This window comes from Amphiura filiformis, chromosome 12 (genome assembly GCF_039555335.1).
Source record: "Amphiura filiformis chromosome 12, Afil_fr2py, whole genome shotgun sequence".
Classification (NCBI taxonomy): domain Eukaryota; kingdom Metazoa; phylum Echinodermata; class Ophiuroidea; order Amphilepidida; family Amphiuridae; genus Amphiura; species Amphiura filiformis.
Window position 1 is genome coordinate 26,618,645 of NC_092639.1, and position 18,599 is coordinate 26,637,243.

Here is an 18,599-nt window from a genome sequence, read left to right on the forward strand (position 1 = left end):
ATATGCCTCAAAAAGTTACAGGCCAGCCAGGCTTGACCTTAAAAGTTACCGGCCAGCCGGTCGGCAACTAGATGCCAGTCAGAAAAAGTTACCGCCAGGCCAAAAGTTACAGGCCATTGGCGGCTGACCGCCCTATTTGAACGCTGCTATTAAGACCCCTTTTTCAGCATTATTGTCACCCAAAGACCCCATATTTTTTACGAACATACATGCTCTGTCAGCCGAAGACCCCTTATTTTTACATTTGATCTGTCACCCAAAGACCCTTATTTTTCAATTTGAACAGCAACTGATTTTGTTACTTATTTTGACAAAAATAAGAAATTTGAAGCCATTTAGAACTAGAAATTTGATGTTCGAGGTTGCTGTGGAGTTGTTTCGGCTCTCACCCAAAGGTCATGAAGAAAGGTCATGTTCTCACCCAATGACCCCATATTTTTTACATTTTGCTTTCACCGAATGCCAAAAATCATGCTCTCACCCAATGACCCCATATTTTTAACATTTTGCTTTCACCGAATGCCAAAAATCATGTTTTCACTCAATGACCCCATATTTTTACATTCTGCTCTCACCGAATGCCCCTTGCTGCGAAAGTGCCAGTCCTACACCTATATTGAAGTGTCCCCCCCCCCGGATATCAGCTAGATACCAGTAAGGGGAACCATCCCATAGATGCTTTAATTTACACTGGTACGTTTTTTTATAAATAATATCCTGGGCAAAAAATAGAGGCCATTAAAATCTACCCGCTCACCTATTGAAAATTTATGAAAACTGCTCGAGATCAAAGAGCACAGAAATTTTAAATTTTACTTTAAAATAATATATATTAGTGCAATTAAAAAAAAAAATGCTTATTTCTTAAATTTGGAAAAAATATAGGAATTAGGTGACAAAAAAAGCCCTGTAATATATGGGCCCAACCAACCCAGAATTTGCGTTTTTGAGAAATTAAAACCCCCGATCGACCAACCCTACTTGAAAGGTTGCGTCACCTTAATAGGACATTTTGTAAGAATATCTAGCAAAATATAGGAAGAGTTAAAAAAATATAAGGAATATAGGAAATCTAGGGCCGCTTGAAGCTCTGTCAAATTTACAACTTATCTCATCAATCATTGTGTGAACAATTTATATATTAGTATAGACCCTGTTAATGTTCTTTTTAAATGATTGACAAAATGTTTTGTTAATTTTCATAAAATGGAAATAGATGTCAAAGTTCTCAAACTTATCATCATAAATTTGCAAGACCATGGCGTCAAGGTATCATGAGAACGGGATACATATCAAAAGACAAGGATGTCACAGTCCTATTACCCCGCATAATGATGGCATAAACCTGTGGTTAATTTGTGTTGTCATGTTCATTACTGGAACATGGGAATATGTTTCCACTATCTTCATTCCATTGATAAGCACCAAACCTGAAAAACTATCACACACGCATGTAAAGGTAACATTTAATCTGAAATTTTATGTACGAATATATTAGTCTAACTACTTCACCAAATGATCATGATCAACAAATTGATACGACATGTAGGTCATGCTATCACCAATACTCAAATAACTTGAGGGGTCAGAGCCAAAAGGCCCTAAGTGCATTTTTGGCTAAAATGAGATTTTGATACCAAAATAATCCTTACAACACTGAGCACCTTATGATTATATGGCAATAATCAAGCTAGAGCCACAGAAACTGTTACCAGCAAAAATGTAAAGCCCTAAGTGCACACTAATACATGAAATGTGTGAGAGCCAGAAGGCCCCAAGTACAAAAATACATGTATCTCAAATTAGCTCTTTGCGCATAGGGCTGTCTGGTACCGGTACCAAAATAATCCTTGCAAGTCTGGGCACCTTTACCGTAGGCTAAAAAAAGAAGTTTGTTCGTTTTTTGTAGCGCGCTTTTAGTTTTTTGCAGTAAAATCATGAAATTCTGAGACAAATTTGGAAGAAAGGTTACTTGATTCGATACTGCGCATTGTTTTAGGTATAAAACAATTGATATTTGTTCTTCAATTGTCTAAATCAACCACAATTTCATATTGTGTACTTTTGAACACTCGAAAATGACATCTTAATTCATAATTTTGTTTTAAAAAAATCTTTAAAAAAAAAATCTTTAAAAAAATCTCATTCCGCATTCGTTTTTGAAACTCTCCCCCCCCCTGCCATGGGCTTTGAGATATAACTTTTTTTAGCCTTATGATTGTAAATCAAAATTAAGTTATAGCCACAGAAACTGTTATCAGTAAAAATGTAAAGCCCTGCATCACTACTACCTTTTCCAAAAAAAATACAGCACTAATTTTTTTGAATTAAAAAAAACCTGTAATCCTGTTTTGCCAAATGAAACATAGCTAAATTAGACTAGGAGCCCAGACAATTTATTCAGCTCAGAAGAGACAAAAGGTTTGATGGTCTGACTATGTTAGTATAGGCCCAAGATTCAATATTCCATATTGCTGCCGGGTCACAGCCTGTACGTTCAGCCTGGGGGTCACAAAATAGGGGGCCAAAAAATGCATTTATTCAGCTCAAGAGAGACATGGACAAAACTTCAAGGATATCACTCCCACGGGAAAACGTCTCATGCCGATAGCATGGACAGCAACGTTGGCGCGTACGCGGGCCCAGACAGTAGCCCCAAAGGGGCCCGCCCATATGGTGTTATTCAGCTGAAGAGAGACAAGGATGAATCTTTTTGAATTGGAACTATTACACATTGGGGTGCACAAAATACCAATGACAGCAACTTTTTTCCTGTCACGGGGCCCAGACAGTAGCCTCAAAGGGCCCAATGTCTCATAACTGATTTCTTCAGCTGAAGAGAGACATGGATGAATCTTTTTGCTTTGTAATTATTACCCATTGGGGTTTACAAAAATACCAATGACAGCAACATTTTCCTGTCACGGGGCCCAGACAGTAGCCTGAAAGGGCCCGATGCCCCATAACAGGTTATTCAGCTGAAGGAAGACATGTGTAAATCTTTTAGCATTGGAACTATTACACATTGGGTTGCACAAAAATACCAATGACAGCAACTTTTTCCTGTACGGGGGCCCAGACAGTAGCTTCAAAGGGCCCGATGCCCCATAACTGGTTATTCAGCTGAAGAGACATGTGGATGAATTTTTCTGAATTGGAACTATTACCCATTGTGGATTACAAAAATACAAAGGACTGCAACTTTTTCCTGTACGGGGCCCAGGCAGTAGCCTCAATGGGCCCAATATCCCATAACTTGTTATTCAGCTGAGGAGACATGTGGGTGGATCTTTTTGAATTGGAACTATTACCCATTGGGGTTTGCAAAAATACAAATGCCAGCAACTTTTTCCTTTACGGGAGCCCACACAGTAGCCTCAAAGGGCCTGATATCCCATACATTTTAGCACCCCGTCTGGTAAGTTCATCAGAGTTTATATACCAGTGCTGCAGAATGGGCGTCAAGTCTACACTACATCAAAAGTCAGAGCTGAAACATTTTGCCAGACCTTAGCCGCTAAATGTTAGCTTCCCCTTTGAAAAATCTGCTCCTGAAGTGAATTTTAGCATTCTTTTTTATTTATTTATTTATTTATTTATTTATTTATTTATAACATTTGGCACAAGGCCAGGCAGATCCAATATTGATTACACAATAAATTGAAGGATTGCCCTTACATTAAAATCAAAACATTACTAGAAAATACATAATCAATACAGAATAAAGTAAAAACAAAAAATAAATTATGTGAACTGGTTAGAGGAGGTGGGAAATTGCCAATTTGAAGGCCTTGAGAGAAGAAGCATTGACAATAGCCTCAGGGAGATAATTCCAGATGGAGGAGGCAAGCGGACAAAATGATCTCTGGGACAATGAAAGCCGGCGGAAAGGAACTTGAACAGCGCGGGAATTGAGGTTTCTTAGACCGGGTCTGGGATGAGGCTGGAAAGGGTCGGGAGAGGAACAAAGATTGGCAAAGATTTTAAATAAGTGACACAGATATGCAACATTACGACGCTTACTAAGAAGAGGTAGGTCGGAATCCAAGAGAAGGTCCTCATGGGAGTAGACTCAAGACGGTTGGTAAGGGTTATGTTCAGAGGATGCCTAGTAGTACAGCCATACTCCAGAATGGGGCGAACCAAGGCCAAGTACAAAGAACGACTGATGCTGAAGGGGGCTGATTGGAAAGATCTATGGATGAAGCCGATGATTTTGCAAGCCTTTTTGCATATGTGATCGATGTGAAGATTCCAAGAAAGTTTGTCAGACAGCCAGACACCGAGAAATTTGACGGATGGTGACCTTCGAGACATCGAAACGTAAGGCAATGGCAATATCAAGAAAGAGAAATCTAGCCAAGATATATATTCTGTTTGGTACCACCAAACTGGCTGAGAAGGAGGAGCTGGAGATCCCGGGACTCACAGTCGACAGCAAGCTGACCTGGACAAAGCATATAATTTTCTAACGTCTCATACAGAGCAAGACAGGAGTTGGGCGCTCTGAAGAGAGTTGCAAATAAACTTGATGTCAGAGACAGAGCAACTCTTTACAAGGCTAAAGTTTGCATTGTGATGGAATATACCTCACTGTCTAAGATGAGGGCCAGCACACCCACTCTAGGATTACTAGACTCTATCCAGAGTTCTTGAATGTGTCACTCCTCATGGGCTATTGTTCACTTTAGTATTTAAAAAGCAGTAAAAATGTTTTTCAGCCAAAAAGACACACAGATCTTTTGAATTGGAACTCTTGCATATTGGGGTTTACAAAAATACCAATGACAGCAACTTTGTTCCTATACGAGGGCCCAGAAAGTACCCTCAAAGGGCTCGATGTCCCATAACTGGTCAATCAGCCAAATGTAATGTGCATGTTAAAATGCAGTGGGGACGCCATGAAGGAAGAAAGTGTTAATTTTTAAATGCTCTCTTTTTCCAAACAAAATTGGTTTAACATGAGGGAATAAAGTCGCATTGTGCCGAATGAGGCTTTAAAATTGGCTACGAAGAAGCTATCAATTGCTGATATTGATATCGATGAAGTAGTACCTTTCTCCTGCTGATATTGATGAAGTAGCTATTTTTACTATACTGGTGATATCAGTATTGATTAAGTAATTACCTACTTCTGATATTGGTTTTGATGAAGTAGCTATATCTACTGTTGATATTGGTATTAATGAAGTATAATACTAGCTGTCTACTGCTGACATTGGTATTGATGAAGTAGTTATCTATTGTTGATACTGGTGATACTATCTTATGCTAGCTGAATAAACCAGTTATGGGACATCGGGCCTTTTGAGGCTACTGTCGTGGCCCCTATACAGGAAAAAGTTGTTGCCATTGATTAGTATTATTTTGTAGACCCCAATATCCAATAGTTCCAATTCAAAAAGATCCATCCATGTGTTTATTTGGCTGAATAACCAGTTATGGGATATCTGGCCCATTGAGGCTACTGTCTGGGCCCCCGTAGAGGAAAAAGTTGGTGTCATTGGTATTTTTGTATATACAATGGGGAATAGTTCCAATTCAAAAAGATTCATCCATGTGTCTCTTCAGCTGAATGGGTAGGTCATTGGTAGATCACCAGCGTGGCCATCTTCGAGTCTAATTTCACCCTTCTTAAGATGAGCACTCCTGGTGTAATTTTCTCTTGCAAGATGACAAAATTGGATAAATCAGTTAAGGGACATTAGGCCCTTTGGACAATTTGAAAAATCGGTTATGGGATATTGGGCCCTTTAAGGCTACTGTCTAGGCCCCCGTACAGGAAAAAGTTGCTGTCATTGGTATTTTTGTGCACCCCAATGTGTAATAGTTCCAATTCACAAATATTTATGCATGTCTTCCTTCAGCTTAATAACCTGTTATGGGGCATCGGGGTCTTTGAGGCTACTGTATGGGCCCCTGTACAGCAAACAATTGCTGTCATTGGTATTTTTGTGCACTCCAATGTGTAATAGTTCCAATGCAAAAATATTTATGCATGCCTCTTCTCAGCTGAATAAATCAGTTATGGGACATTGGGCCCTTTGAGGCTACTGTCTGGGCCCACCGAAAAAAAAAAAGTTTCCGTCATTGGTATTTTTGTGCACCACAATGTGTAATAGTACCAATGCATATAGATTCATCCATGCCTTCCTTCAGCTGAATAACCTGTTATGGGGCATCGGGCCCTTTGAGGCAACTGTCTGGGCCCCTGTACAGGAAAAAGTTGCTGTCATTGGTATTTCTGTGCAACCAAATGTGTAATAGTTCCAATGCAAAAAGATTTACGCTTGTCTTCCTTCAGCTGAATAAACTGTTATGTAGCATCGGGCCCTTTGAGGCTACTGTCTGGGCCCCCGTACAGGAAAAAGTTGCTGTCATTGGTATTTTTGTGCACCCAAGTGTGTAGTAGTTCCAATGCACAAATATTTATGCATGTCTTCCTTCAGCTGAATAACCTGTTATGGGGCATCGGGGTCTTTGAGGCTACTGTCTGGGCCCCTGTACAGGAAAAAATGGCTGTCATTGGTATTTTTGTGCACTCCAATGTGTAATAGTTCCAATGCAAAAATATTTATGCATGCCTCTCTTCAGCTGAATAAATCAGTTATTGGAAATTGGGCCCTTTGAGGCTGAGCCCCGTACAGAAAAAAGTTTCCGTCATTGGTATTTTTGTGCACCACAATGTCTAATAGTACCAATGCATATAGATTCATCCATGCCTTCCTTCAGCTGAATAACCTGTTATGGGGCATCGGGCCCTTTGAGGCTACTGTCTGGGCCCCTGTACAGGAAAAAAGTTGCTGTCATTGGTATTTTTGTGCAACCCAATGTGTAATAGTTCCAATGCAAAAAGATTTACGCTTGTCTTGCTTCAGCTAAATAACCTGTGATGGAGCATCGGGCCCTTTGAGGCTACTGTATGGGCCCCCGTACAGGAAAAAGTTGCTGTCATTAATATTTTTGTAAACCCCAATGGGTAATAATTCCAATGCAAAAGATTCATCCATGTCTCTCTTCAGCTGAATAAGTCAGTTATGGGACATTGGGCCCTTTGCGGCTACTGTCTGCGGCCCCGTACAGGAAAAAGTTGCTGTCATTGGTATTTTTGTGCACCCCAATGTGTAATAGTTCCAATGCAAAAAGATTCATCCTTGTCTCTCTTCAGCTGAATAACACCATATGGGCGGGCCCCTTTGGGGCTACTGTCTGGGCCCCATTACAGGCCAAAGTTGCTGTCATTGCTATAGGCATGAAAAGTATCCTCCTGGGAGTGATATCCAACAAGTTTTGTCCATGTCTCTCTTGAGCTGAATAAATGCATTTTTTGGCCTCCTATTTTGTGACCCCCAGGCTGAACGTACAGGCTGTGACCCGGCAGCAATATGGAATATTGAATCTTGGGCCTATACGAACATAATCAGACCATCAAACCTTTTGTCTCTTCTGAGCTGAATAAATTGTCTGGGCTCCTAGTCTAAATCCTAATCCTTTACTGGCAATGAAAGTAAAATTGTAATATTTGGCCCTTTTTAGGGTATTTTTTGTATGCTGTGACAGTCAAGCAAAAGACTTGCATAAAGACTAATTTTATGTTCTGCATTCTAATTTTTTAAACACACATTTTCTAATCATTTTCATAACCAAATTATCAAAAAATAACATAAAATATTAAAATTATGAGCTAATTCTTAGCCTATACTCAAAATTCGGAATGCTTAGACTTGTGCCAAATCTTAAATTTTGTGACTACAATTGTAAGAAAAACATGAATGCTTTATTTTACTTCAATTAGGAGTATAAAATGCATAAGGCCCTAAGTAGAGAAACGTCTGTATCATTAAAAGTCATTTTTATACTTGGGGCCTTTTGGCTCTGACCCCTCAAACTATAATTTATTCTTTAGAGAATTCTGTAAGTGTTAATTGCTACCCCCAGCTTTGACTGATCATGTTCGTATGTTAACCATGTGTTAAAACCAAAGTTGCTGAAGTTTTACAGCCTCACTTGGTGAGCTCATGTGTAATGTTAGCTGCAGTCTGTGGTCCTCATAAACTTGGCTAGCACGTAGCACAAGTCAAGCCAGACGGGCAGGACTGAGTGCGTCAACAGTCAGTGGTCTTCACGAGCATGCCAGCGCAAGGCAGTGGTGCTAGTGTAATGTCAGAGTTTGTCTTTATAAGATTGCTTGTATGTTTATATCTATTATTATTCCCAAAATGCAATTATTATGGTGTTCTGGTGCACAGAATCAGATTAAGTACAATATCAGTTGATTACTATGCCAAAGTCAACTTCTTCTTTGGACACATCCTGAGGATGATAGTGGAGGAGCCCTGAAGAAGATATATGTGACCATCCACCACAAAGTGGTAGTAAAGTTGGCTCTAGATCATTTTCTGTTTATTGCAGATTTTGAAAGAATTCACTTTCAGCTTTAAAATGACACCTCAACCAGCTTCATCTGACATCTGGAAGTGAAGTTATGGTTCATCAAAGGTCAAATTCCTACTATATTTTACATAGAAATCCATATACTGTTTTTGATTGTATCTCAAAATGGAAAATGCCGACTTTACGACCAGTTTGTGGTGGATGGGCACATATGCTCTTCATTTTCATCACATGGCAAAGGTAGATCAGGGCAATTTCCACAACAAAGGACAAGCTATCTGACTAAGCTGTTGGTGGATATCAACAACAATTTACAACAAGATGCTATTGCCTCACTAGCTATCGATTGTTGTGCTTGGAGAAACTTTGTAGTCGCCTGCTCCGCAGTTGAATGAAATGAACAAAACTGAAGTGAAACCATAGCACTTTTAAAATTACAAATATTATCTGCCCAGTTATAGTTCTCAGACTTCAAATTTAAAACTCTATGACCTATTTAAAAAACTCACATATCAACCTCCAACCATCTCTTGTCAATCCCTTTTCTGAAATGCAAACACTTATTCTATTCTGTACAAATGCCAATTGATTTTTTTTTACCATATCTATATTTCCTAAGTTTAAATCTTGCTTTCTTTTTTTAGACTAATTCCATGATTGTTCCAATTTGAATACCGTACAGAGTGGGAGATTTATAGTGAATTATAGTGCACAATGCCAACCCACACGCCATCCACACACTTGACAGATTTTTGATGACCATTGCGGCCCAAGACACACCCTTATAAACCATACAACGTTCCGGGACGTAACTCAATATAGGTGAATTTTAGGTATAGTCTCCTAGTCTACCCATACTATAGACCCTGAAAAAAGGGTATATATGGTCTACCAATATAAAACATCGCAACCATGATCAGATGGGTAAATCTAGATCCTTTTCCAGAGGAATTGCAAGGTAAGGTAGAACAATCATTTTCGCAATAACCACTTCCATCTCGGTATCTCTCACACTGGAATCTGATGCCCTATCAACTGCGCTAACTTCACTGCCAAATTTCTACTGCTTTCATCTTGTTCATTTACAAGACCATAATCAATATTCCATGACTTTAGCCTTTCTCTGTAATTTCTCCATGACCAAAATTCCATGACTTTTCCATTATTTTGGCCAATTGAACAAAAAAAATTCCATCATGAGTTTCTCCGAACACCACAGCAAGCCTGAGAGTATAAATTTACTTAACATTATTTCCTGATTGGTCCTATCATTGAATCAGGCTTTTGTCAAAGGTTGGCGTGTTAGGTCTCATCAAGCTTTTGTCAAAGGTTGGCGTGTTAGGTCTCATCAAGCCTTTGTCAAAAGTTGGTGTGTTAGGCCTCAATTTTCTGTATGGCGGGATAGTTTATTTTAAGCAATATTCCTGGAAAAGGTTCCACAAAAGCAAAAAAAACCAAAAACTTGAGTACCGGTACCTTCTTTGTTGAACACATTAAAGCAATAATGCATGATTTCCATCTAATTTTAATTTGTTAATCTTTACTCAAAAAAATTCCTTTAAAAAAGGAATGTGGCGCCCAATGTGAACTTGGACGTGATATGGTGAATTCCATGGTGTGTAGATTTGGTATTATAATGATTTTTCTAGGGAAGAGTAGAAGATGATCAAATGCAAGAGAAATGTGTTTGATTGGGGAAGGTGTTCTGACAATCCAAATATAAACTTAGTCCACCTCAAATGACCTGTAACAATTTGTGATTGACATTACTTAATTCACCTCGGATGACTTTGATCTGACATTCAACATTTTCGCTTACACCAATCATATCCATAACAATTTAACTCTTACAACTTCCTGTCAACTCTCTAATTTAAAACTCTAAATTTCTGTCTGTTTGCCTTTTCTGTCTTATTTAGTACACTACAGTTTGTTACAATTATTAAGATAAGCAAACATTGCTGGGTAGATAACAGGATTTAGTTATTTACTTAATCCAATCATGGAGGTAGTAGCTAGATTCTATGGTAATTAGCAAACAAAAGCCATCAGTTTAAGAGGCCTCGTTAATTGATCTTATCACTATGGACCACAAGAGTCTCATCCCAATGGCATAGTCCAATAACCTCAATTACATAATCATAGTGCAAAATTTGACCTCAAGTTGCAGAGTATGAGTTTGTGTACAAAGGATGAATGTACAAATGTATTACGGCAGGGCTCCGCAAATAGCGGTGCGCGCGCCACATGTGGCGCGCCGTGGCTTTCCGAGTGGCGCGCAGCGCCGTTTAGAATTTTTAAAAAAATAAATAAACAATGCGATTCCCATCTTATCCTTGTAAAGACAGGCTAAAATAGTACAAAATAGCGTCATTATATTTTAGCACCTCAAATTTTAAAAAAAATCGATAGCTTCAGACCTCTGACTCCCCCTGCGACTTCGCAGCCATTGAGTGGCGCTTTGCAGTTTGTTTGTTTTTCTCATGTGGCGCTTCAACAAATCTATTTGAGGAAGCCTGTATTAGGGTTTAAGAACTGTTCCCATGATAGATGAGCATGTTGTGGATCCTAGTGTATGGTCAAATGTCACCGTCTATCGGGTTCTAAGGCACACGGTAAACTGGTTGAACGCATACAAAGGTCAGGATTTATTTGGTGTTTTATAAATCCTAATTTTGTATTTTAAACAAAGAATATACGCTCACCATTTTATCCCGTGCATATCAGAAAACAATAATAAAAAAAAACCAAGCAAATTGTGGTTTTATTTCTGAGCTGGGCATAATTTTAGCAAAACAATAGCGAAGTCAATCTAGCAAGAGTGAAATTAGAAGCTTTTCACAAAGTCATGCCTATATTGTGGCACGCCTCCGTAGAGGGCGCCACAAAAATGCTGAAATAATAATAGTAAAAACTGTTAGGAAATGTTTCTGTCCATTTTAGTACAAAATGTTGCACCACATGGCGTCATTTGCACCTCAAATTTCAAAAATCAATAGCTTCAGAGGGGACACCCCTCTGACACCCCCACCTGAAACAGCCATTGAGTGGCACTTTGCATTTTTCTTATATTTCATTTGGCACTTCAACAAATCTATTTGAGGAAGCCTACTCTAAATACTCTTTGCCATCCCCATTTTACCACTGAAAAATTTCTGTGGGGAAAAGGTAGCAAAATCTTCACCCCAGCTACACCACTGTTGAGAGTCTGCACTTTAAATCTCACTGCAAATCTGATAAAGGCTTGGAAAATAATATTGAACAGTGCAGTATAATCGTATGCTGTTCCCCCAAGCATACCCCATAGATCAGTTGCTTACTCATACTGCTTACCTTTGTGAAACATTGCTGTCACTTCATCTATAGGCCCTATGCAATAAACCAACCGGAACGGTACAACAATTGAAATGGCAGCCATGTTGGAGGACAGTTCCAAGATAGGGGACAGGTCTCTAGATCAATTCCATAACCATTCATACTATCACCTGTTTTATTGTATTATCATGCAAAATGGTACCTTATGGAGGGCAGAATTTTATTTAAATGAGGATGCCTCTTTCATGAGTAACGTCATACTGCATATATATCCTGTGTAGGCTTATGGAGAGTTGCTGGGCTGGGTTGGGTTAGGGTTAGGGTTAAGATTAGGGTAAGAATAGATTATGGTTTTAAGGTAAGGATTTTGAATTTTGTATGCGTCCACAATTTCAAAATTGGGTGTGCATGTGTGGAGGGGGAGGTGGAGGGGTTGCAGCCTTTTGTCCACTACGTTAAATATTGGCTTTTACAGGTATTTTATGGCCACATTAGTCATCATTGTGTAAAAGGCCATGTAGTCAACCATCTGCCTCCCAATTGGGTGATTTAATATAGTAAAAGCAATAAAGCTTTAGGATTTCAGAAGTTTTTCCATTGACTGGCCACTTGAGTGATTCAACTGTTGTCTTTGCTCTGACAAATTGTCGCAAACCTGAGTGTGGCCTTTCTTTCACTGCACTGAGAACAATTAATACTGCCAAGCATTACACAAACAACCAAAACCCTCATTACAATAAAGAGGGCAGTATTCAAACTCAATACACTGTCCATGTAGTACCAGTGGGGACAGTACAGACTTCCCACCAAGCATGCTTGTTCATCATTTCCGACATACCAAATAGTTGTCCAGTACACTAACTTTCTTCCTTAAAATATAAAGTGTCCTATATAGTAACAATGAAACCCCACACTCAAAGGGGCATAGCAAGAGCCGTGGGCCCATGGACAAGGAGCAGTGCGGGCCCTTTTAACATTTATCAGCCCTATTTCATTTTCGCTTTATCTCCCCCTGAACCCTTGGGGCACCTGGATTTCATCCACCTTGTCCACCCGCTTGCTACGCCCCTGCACACTAGGTGTATCCACCGGTAGGCATGCTCATCGGCGACTTTGAAATGCCCATTTTTGCATCTCATTTCATGAAGTTTTCAGGGGAATCACACTCCCTTTTTTGCCCTTCACAACACCCCTTTGTTGCTAAAACACAAATTATATTTCTAATATTGCATTTTTAACCTGAAAACACCCTTTATTTTGTGAAATTTCTGACGAGTTTGCCTATCTGTGGATCAGTGTGGGGACCGGGAATGAAACATAAAGAGTTTGCTCAGTTTTTAATGTTATTTTAGTAACGACCTTTCTCCTGAACTATCTCCATTCAAACATTATCTCCTAAGCCAGAGCATTTGTACATATGACATTCTTGATTTATATAAACAGATTCTTGATATCACAATCATTTTGAAAACAGGCCACATGCTGTATATAATTATCTAAGCAGAAATCTTATCGCACTTTGGTCCATTTTCTTTTCTGCCAAGCACACACATTTTGAGACAGGCCTTGATTTAATGAATGACTGCACTGAGAACAATAAACACTGCCAAACAATAGTACCACCTTACACAAACAACCAAAAAGCCTCATTACAATGAACAACAGAGGGCAGTATTCAAACTGAAAACACAGTCCTTTCAGTGCCAGTGGGGAACAGCCCAGACTTTCCACAAAGCATGATAATTTTTCATTTTAAGAAAAGAAAAATACCACATAGTTGTCCAGTGTCCAGTACAGTACACTCACTTCCTAAAATATATCATAGAAATGAAACATAATATGTGACTGAAGAGGTTCATCCGGATTCGCAAAAGAGGAGACAACACCATGAACAGAGACGAGGGGACATTCTTTCTAAGCCGCATCTTTGATCCTCTGCTCAAGACCAACTTGGAGACAGGAGTACTTCCGGTAAAACAATAACATCCGGCCGGGATTCCCGCTCCAAGCAGATGGATCAATAACAACATCAATCGCTTTGAGAAAGCCAGAAAAGGTTTCTGGCGAAACTGTCAGCAGAAAAACGTAAGTTTTTCCTTTGGTCTTGGCAAAGAACTTTTATTTGCTATATGTGCTCAGTGTTTAACCCAACCGAACCAAACATCAAGAAAGCTCAATTCACAACTTGTGTTTGCATTCAAAAACATTTTGCTTGTTTTTGATTTGGCTAATTTTACTTTTATTGCTTTGTAGATTTCTATGCAGACTTACACACTAAAGTAACATTTTTAACCTTTTTAATCATGTGCAAAAGCGTAACATTAATTTAGCCTATTCTAGTGGGAACATTTACCACTACAAAAGAAACAAACCAATTCTAAGTCTAAACACCATTAACAACAATTTCCATTAATTTCACAAACAACTAAAAGCAGGGCTGTCAACTTTTTGGAATTGCTTGGCATGAGACAGAGCCGTACCGGGATTTATCGACTACAATGTTCATTTTGACCCATGAAAACTTGAGCCATGGCGCTCGAGAATCTGAAAAGCTGGGGGGGTAGGGCAAGCAAATTATTTTGACGATGCGAGAGTATTTCCTCGTTTTCCAGCATTTTAATTTACTACATAGGAGTGAGATTATACTACCTTGGCGTGAGACTGTGAGAAAGTGACCCAATGCGTGAGACTCACAGCCAATGCGTGAGAGTTGACAGCCCTGCTAAAAGCCTCATTACAATAAACAACAGAGGGCAGTACTCAAACTCAAAATGCCATCCATGCATTGCCAGTGGGGAGAATACAAGCTTCCCATAAGCATGACAATTTTTAAAGTGCTCAAAGAAATAAAATAGCTAGATTGAAATTAGAAATCAAAGTGGTGGAGCATGCCTCTTCAAAAGCTGGCATTATAGGGCAGATGTTGGTGGCCTTTGAAATACAAACTGTTTGAAAATTGGGAACTCTTGTACATACATTTGATATGAAGCAAACAGATCCACTGCAATACATGATGGGATGTCCATTTAGCTGATGTGGGAATTCACACAATTATTATTTGTGATAACAATTCGCTGGCATAGTGCACGTTAGAATATGACCGTTGCTATGTCAACTGGCTCACGCTATCTTTGTTACGAACCACTGAACGAAATGATCACAACACAAAGCCTATGGCATGTCATAATTCGGAACAGGTGTATGAGCCTAGGTTTGAACCAGTAACCAATTACTACATGTAACGTGCACTACTTCAGCGAATTGCAAGTTTTACAGTATCCCATGGAAGTTTTAAAGAAAACCTACCAATTCTATAACCATCTGTGAGTCCTTCTTTTGCAGCAACATTCTTGGCAACAATAAGCAGATGACCTAGAAGCTGTAATACAAAAAGAAACTCAATATAAAGTCTTCATGTTAAAAATCACAAATTTTCAAACAACGATAAAAGCAATTTTCTAATTAGTGCCATATAAAGCATACAATTCACATGATTTCAGATGGGCAGTTTCTTTAATGCAAGTCAGAAGTTCAGATCTATCATTTTGAGATAATGCTTTAAGGGATCTGGAATGAGCGTTTTGAGCGTTTCGACAGTATTTTTTGTGGGACATGAGAGCACGTCAGACATATCGAATTGCATTCTGAATACGAAGAATGTCTTTCCGATATCAAATAATTTTCATTTTTTGAAATTCACAAAATAATACAAATTTTATGACAAATTATTAAAATTTGATATTTTTCACATTTTTGATATATAACAGTCCTCAAGTAAATTTTATAAATCTAATGATATATTCTTAAAGTGTATGTAGCTAGGAGGAAAAGCCGACGATCAATTGAAAATTTTGACCTTTTATATTGAACATATGGATTTTTTCCCCAAAAAGACCTAATTTTTTTTTGGTGTTTTGGGAAAAAAATATCCATATCTTCCATACGAAAGGTCCTAATAACATGTGCGTCAACGAAATAATCTACTTTTTCCATTTTTAAATGCCTCCAAAGGCATTTATTTCTCACCTCTGAATCTGAGTCATCAGTTTCACTTATACAGGGGATTTCTTTTTTCGGTATTACCAAGAAATGATTTGGAGACACTGCATTCACATCACGGAATGACAGGCACTGAAAAGAAAGTATGACGACAAAATAGTAATTAATATTTATGAACCAGGAACAGTTTCGTACAGTACATAAGGCAACGAAAAAACCACCCCTGTTTTACAGGCCCGATCGACCCACAATCAACAAAATTAATAGTTGGCACACCTTGACAATATGTTGGAACTCTTCATTGCCGCTCTGATAGTTCAGTGAAATTAGTATAACTATGTTTGATGAGAAGTACATACCTTCTCCTTTCCCCTTCCCTCCCCCATTCCCCCTCAATCAAAGTTGGGGAGACTGGAGAGCCCAATAGAAAAAGTGCTTTCATCAACATTGAACTGGGGGAGAGGGGTGGCGATTTACATTTAGTATGTCGGGGTGTGCCAACATTAATTTTCTTGATTGCAGATTTTGCATTTTGAAAATGTTGGAAAAAATATGTTTGCAAAAAAATCATCAAATTTGTGACAAATTTTCAAGCTTTTGATGATAATTTAGGGTCATTTTAGCCTCTAGAATAAAAATCTTGATCGACCCAACTTGAAAAGTCCGTCCGCTCATAAAACTGTTGTTTTTTTCATCGCCTAAGCAACAAAATGTACCAATATTAGTCCCCATAAAAACCATGAAAATACTACGACTTTTAAGACGTATGACTTTCAAGAGCGGGACTCGATTTCCTGGGTATTAGTAACAGGCTTTACCATATCCTACCACGTCCAAAATGTACATCATTTTATGTTCATTTTGATATCAGGTTTTGTCTTTATCACACTGCTTTTACATTTGCCATTTGCTCACTTCAGTACAATAATATAATTAGTATGCTTGTTCCAAAAAAGTAAAAATCTGAATGTTGATCAAGTTTAGGGAGTTTTGGTTCAATATGACTGCATAATCCCTGCACACTTCAATCCAGGGATGTGTTTGACATGGTTGTGGGCAAAATGTCTGACATTGGTTTTCAGGGGGGTCAAAATGTACAAAAAAATGTACAATGGGAGTTTTGCAGGGGTAATATCTCAGCTAAAAGTATTCTAATAGGCTCAATATGGGATAAGAGTAATGTCCCACCAAAGGGCTCTGACTGGCAAAAAATGGACAGGAAAATTATTTTTACTTTTCGAGTTCTGACCCCCCGAAGTTGGTCCTGGATGGACGAAGTTGCATTTTGAGGGCCCTATATCTTTTAAAGTAAAGGAGTCACAAGTTTTCTGATGCCAGATGTATATTCTACACAAAAAAGTACCCCAGGATACATACTTTTCAAAGTTGTTGGGGGTTCCCTTTATACATTTATGGACCTCCAAACATCGTCTTTCGCGTTGCGACACATTTTTTACGCTGATCCCCCTAAAATTCAAATTGATGCCACGGGAAAACGAAATGGAGTATGAAGCTCAAATTCTCAGGATTTTACTTTCTCATCAATATCTACCACCACACAGAAAAAGAAAAAAATTGAAGAGGTGCTGCGGTGCACATCCCTGGAGTTGACATGGAATGGCTCTGTGGCATCTACCATGACCATTATATTGAGATATCCGATTCTGCTGAGCTATGAAAATATGAAGCAACGCATAATTTTACAAAAAAATCTTTAAAAAATCAGCCCACTTTTACTAAAATATTGAACCACCATGCTTCATGGTTACAATGACAGACCACTTGTTGTTCATCCTGTCATCAGCCTGCTAAGATTTAATTGATTGGTCATTTTTTGTAATTATGAGAACAAAGTACAAAATATGGTTCAAGCGTGCATTTAAACATATTTATTCACCAATCTTTGCAACTTTATTACAAATGATAATGATACAACTAAGGGAATAATCCGAAATAACTAGGGTGATTACATAACTGATGCATGCTTCAACCATATTTTGTATTTTGTTCTCAAAATTACAAACAAAAAAATGACTTAGGCAATTCGTAGGAGGCTGATGATATGGGAAAAATTACTCAACTTGTGTCATCATGGTCATGTAATGTTCTCAATTTTGGACATCTTATCCCTGTTATACATACTATGTAAACATAATCAGTTTTGTATGTAACTAATGTATGGAACGACTGTGTAGAAGTACTTTAAAATATTTCATCATCATGTTTCATACATTAGTTTTGGCAAAATCACTCTTGTACCTTTTCATCTTCATATATAATATCAGCTGGGATGGACTTGTCTATGATTTTAAGGAATATGTTGGGTTTATCCCGGCCTCGTCTATGGTCCTCTGCAGCTTGCGCTGCTTTCTTTTCCTCAGAATCAGATGGGTTGGTGTAGAAGCGTGTCTGTAGGGCGAAAACAATAATGAATCAGGTTACCATCAGGTCATGATTAAGTAATAATATGTGACCATCCACGTCAAAACGCTCGTAAAGTCGGCCCCTGGTCAATGTTGTTTTCTTCCGTGTTTAGAAAATATATATCATAAGCTTTACAATGATATCATTTGACTTCAAACGATATCCAGAAGCGGAGTTGTAGCTTGTTAAACTTTGCTCCTTCAGTAAAAGGGTACATTATTTTGGTTGTCTAAACTCGGAAGAAAATTAACATTAGTGACACACATGAGCAAAAAGGGGGGGGGGGTCTGACCCAATTTTTAATAGGCCGGTTCTTGGAAACGACAGGGAGTAGAGACCTACCGTTTGAAATGTGTTCATTTGGCACATAGGGCTATGATATAAGTGATTCTAAACACAATCTGAGAGGGTGACCAGCCAACCCATTAGGTGATTTGAGATGGACTGACCCATTTGCTAGTCAGCCA

At 38.6% G+C, this 18,599-nt stretch overlaps 1 protein-coding gene across 1 annotated transcript in view; it reads right to left on the reverse strand.

The window, feature by feature from the left end:
- Window positions 1–18,599, reverse strand: part of LOC140165996 (uncharacterized HIT-like protein Synpcc7942_1390) — a 50,722-nt gene that overhangs the window by 25,078 nt on the left and 7,045 nt on the right. Inside the window, exons 2-4 of the mRNA XM_072189358.1 lie at window positions 17,968–18,117; window positions 15,736–15,840; window positions 15,016–15,088 (exon numbers count right to left, since the gene is read on the reverse strand). Of these exons, the coding sequence (XP_072045459.1) occupies window positions 15,016–15,088; window positions 15,736–15,840; window positions 17,968–18,117 (328 nt within the window). The remainder of the gene's footprint in view (window positions 1–15,015; window positions 15,089–15,735; window positions 15,841–17,967; window positions 18,118–18,599) is intronic.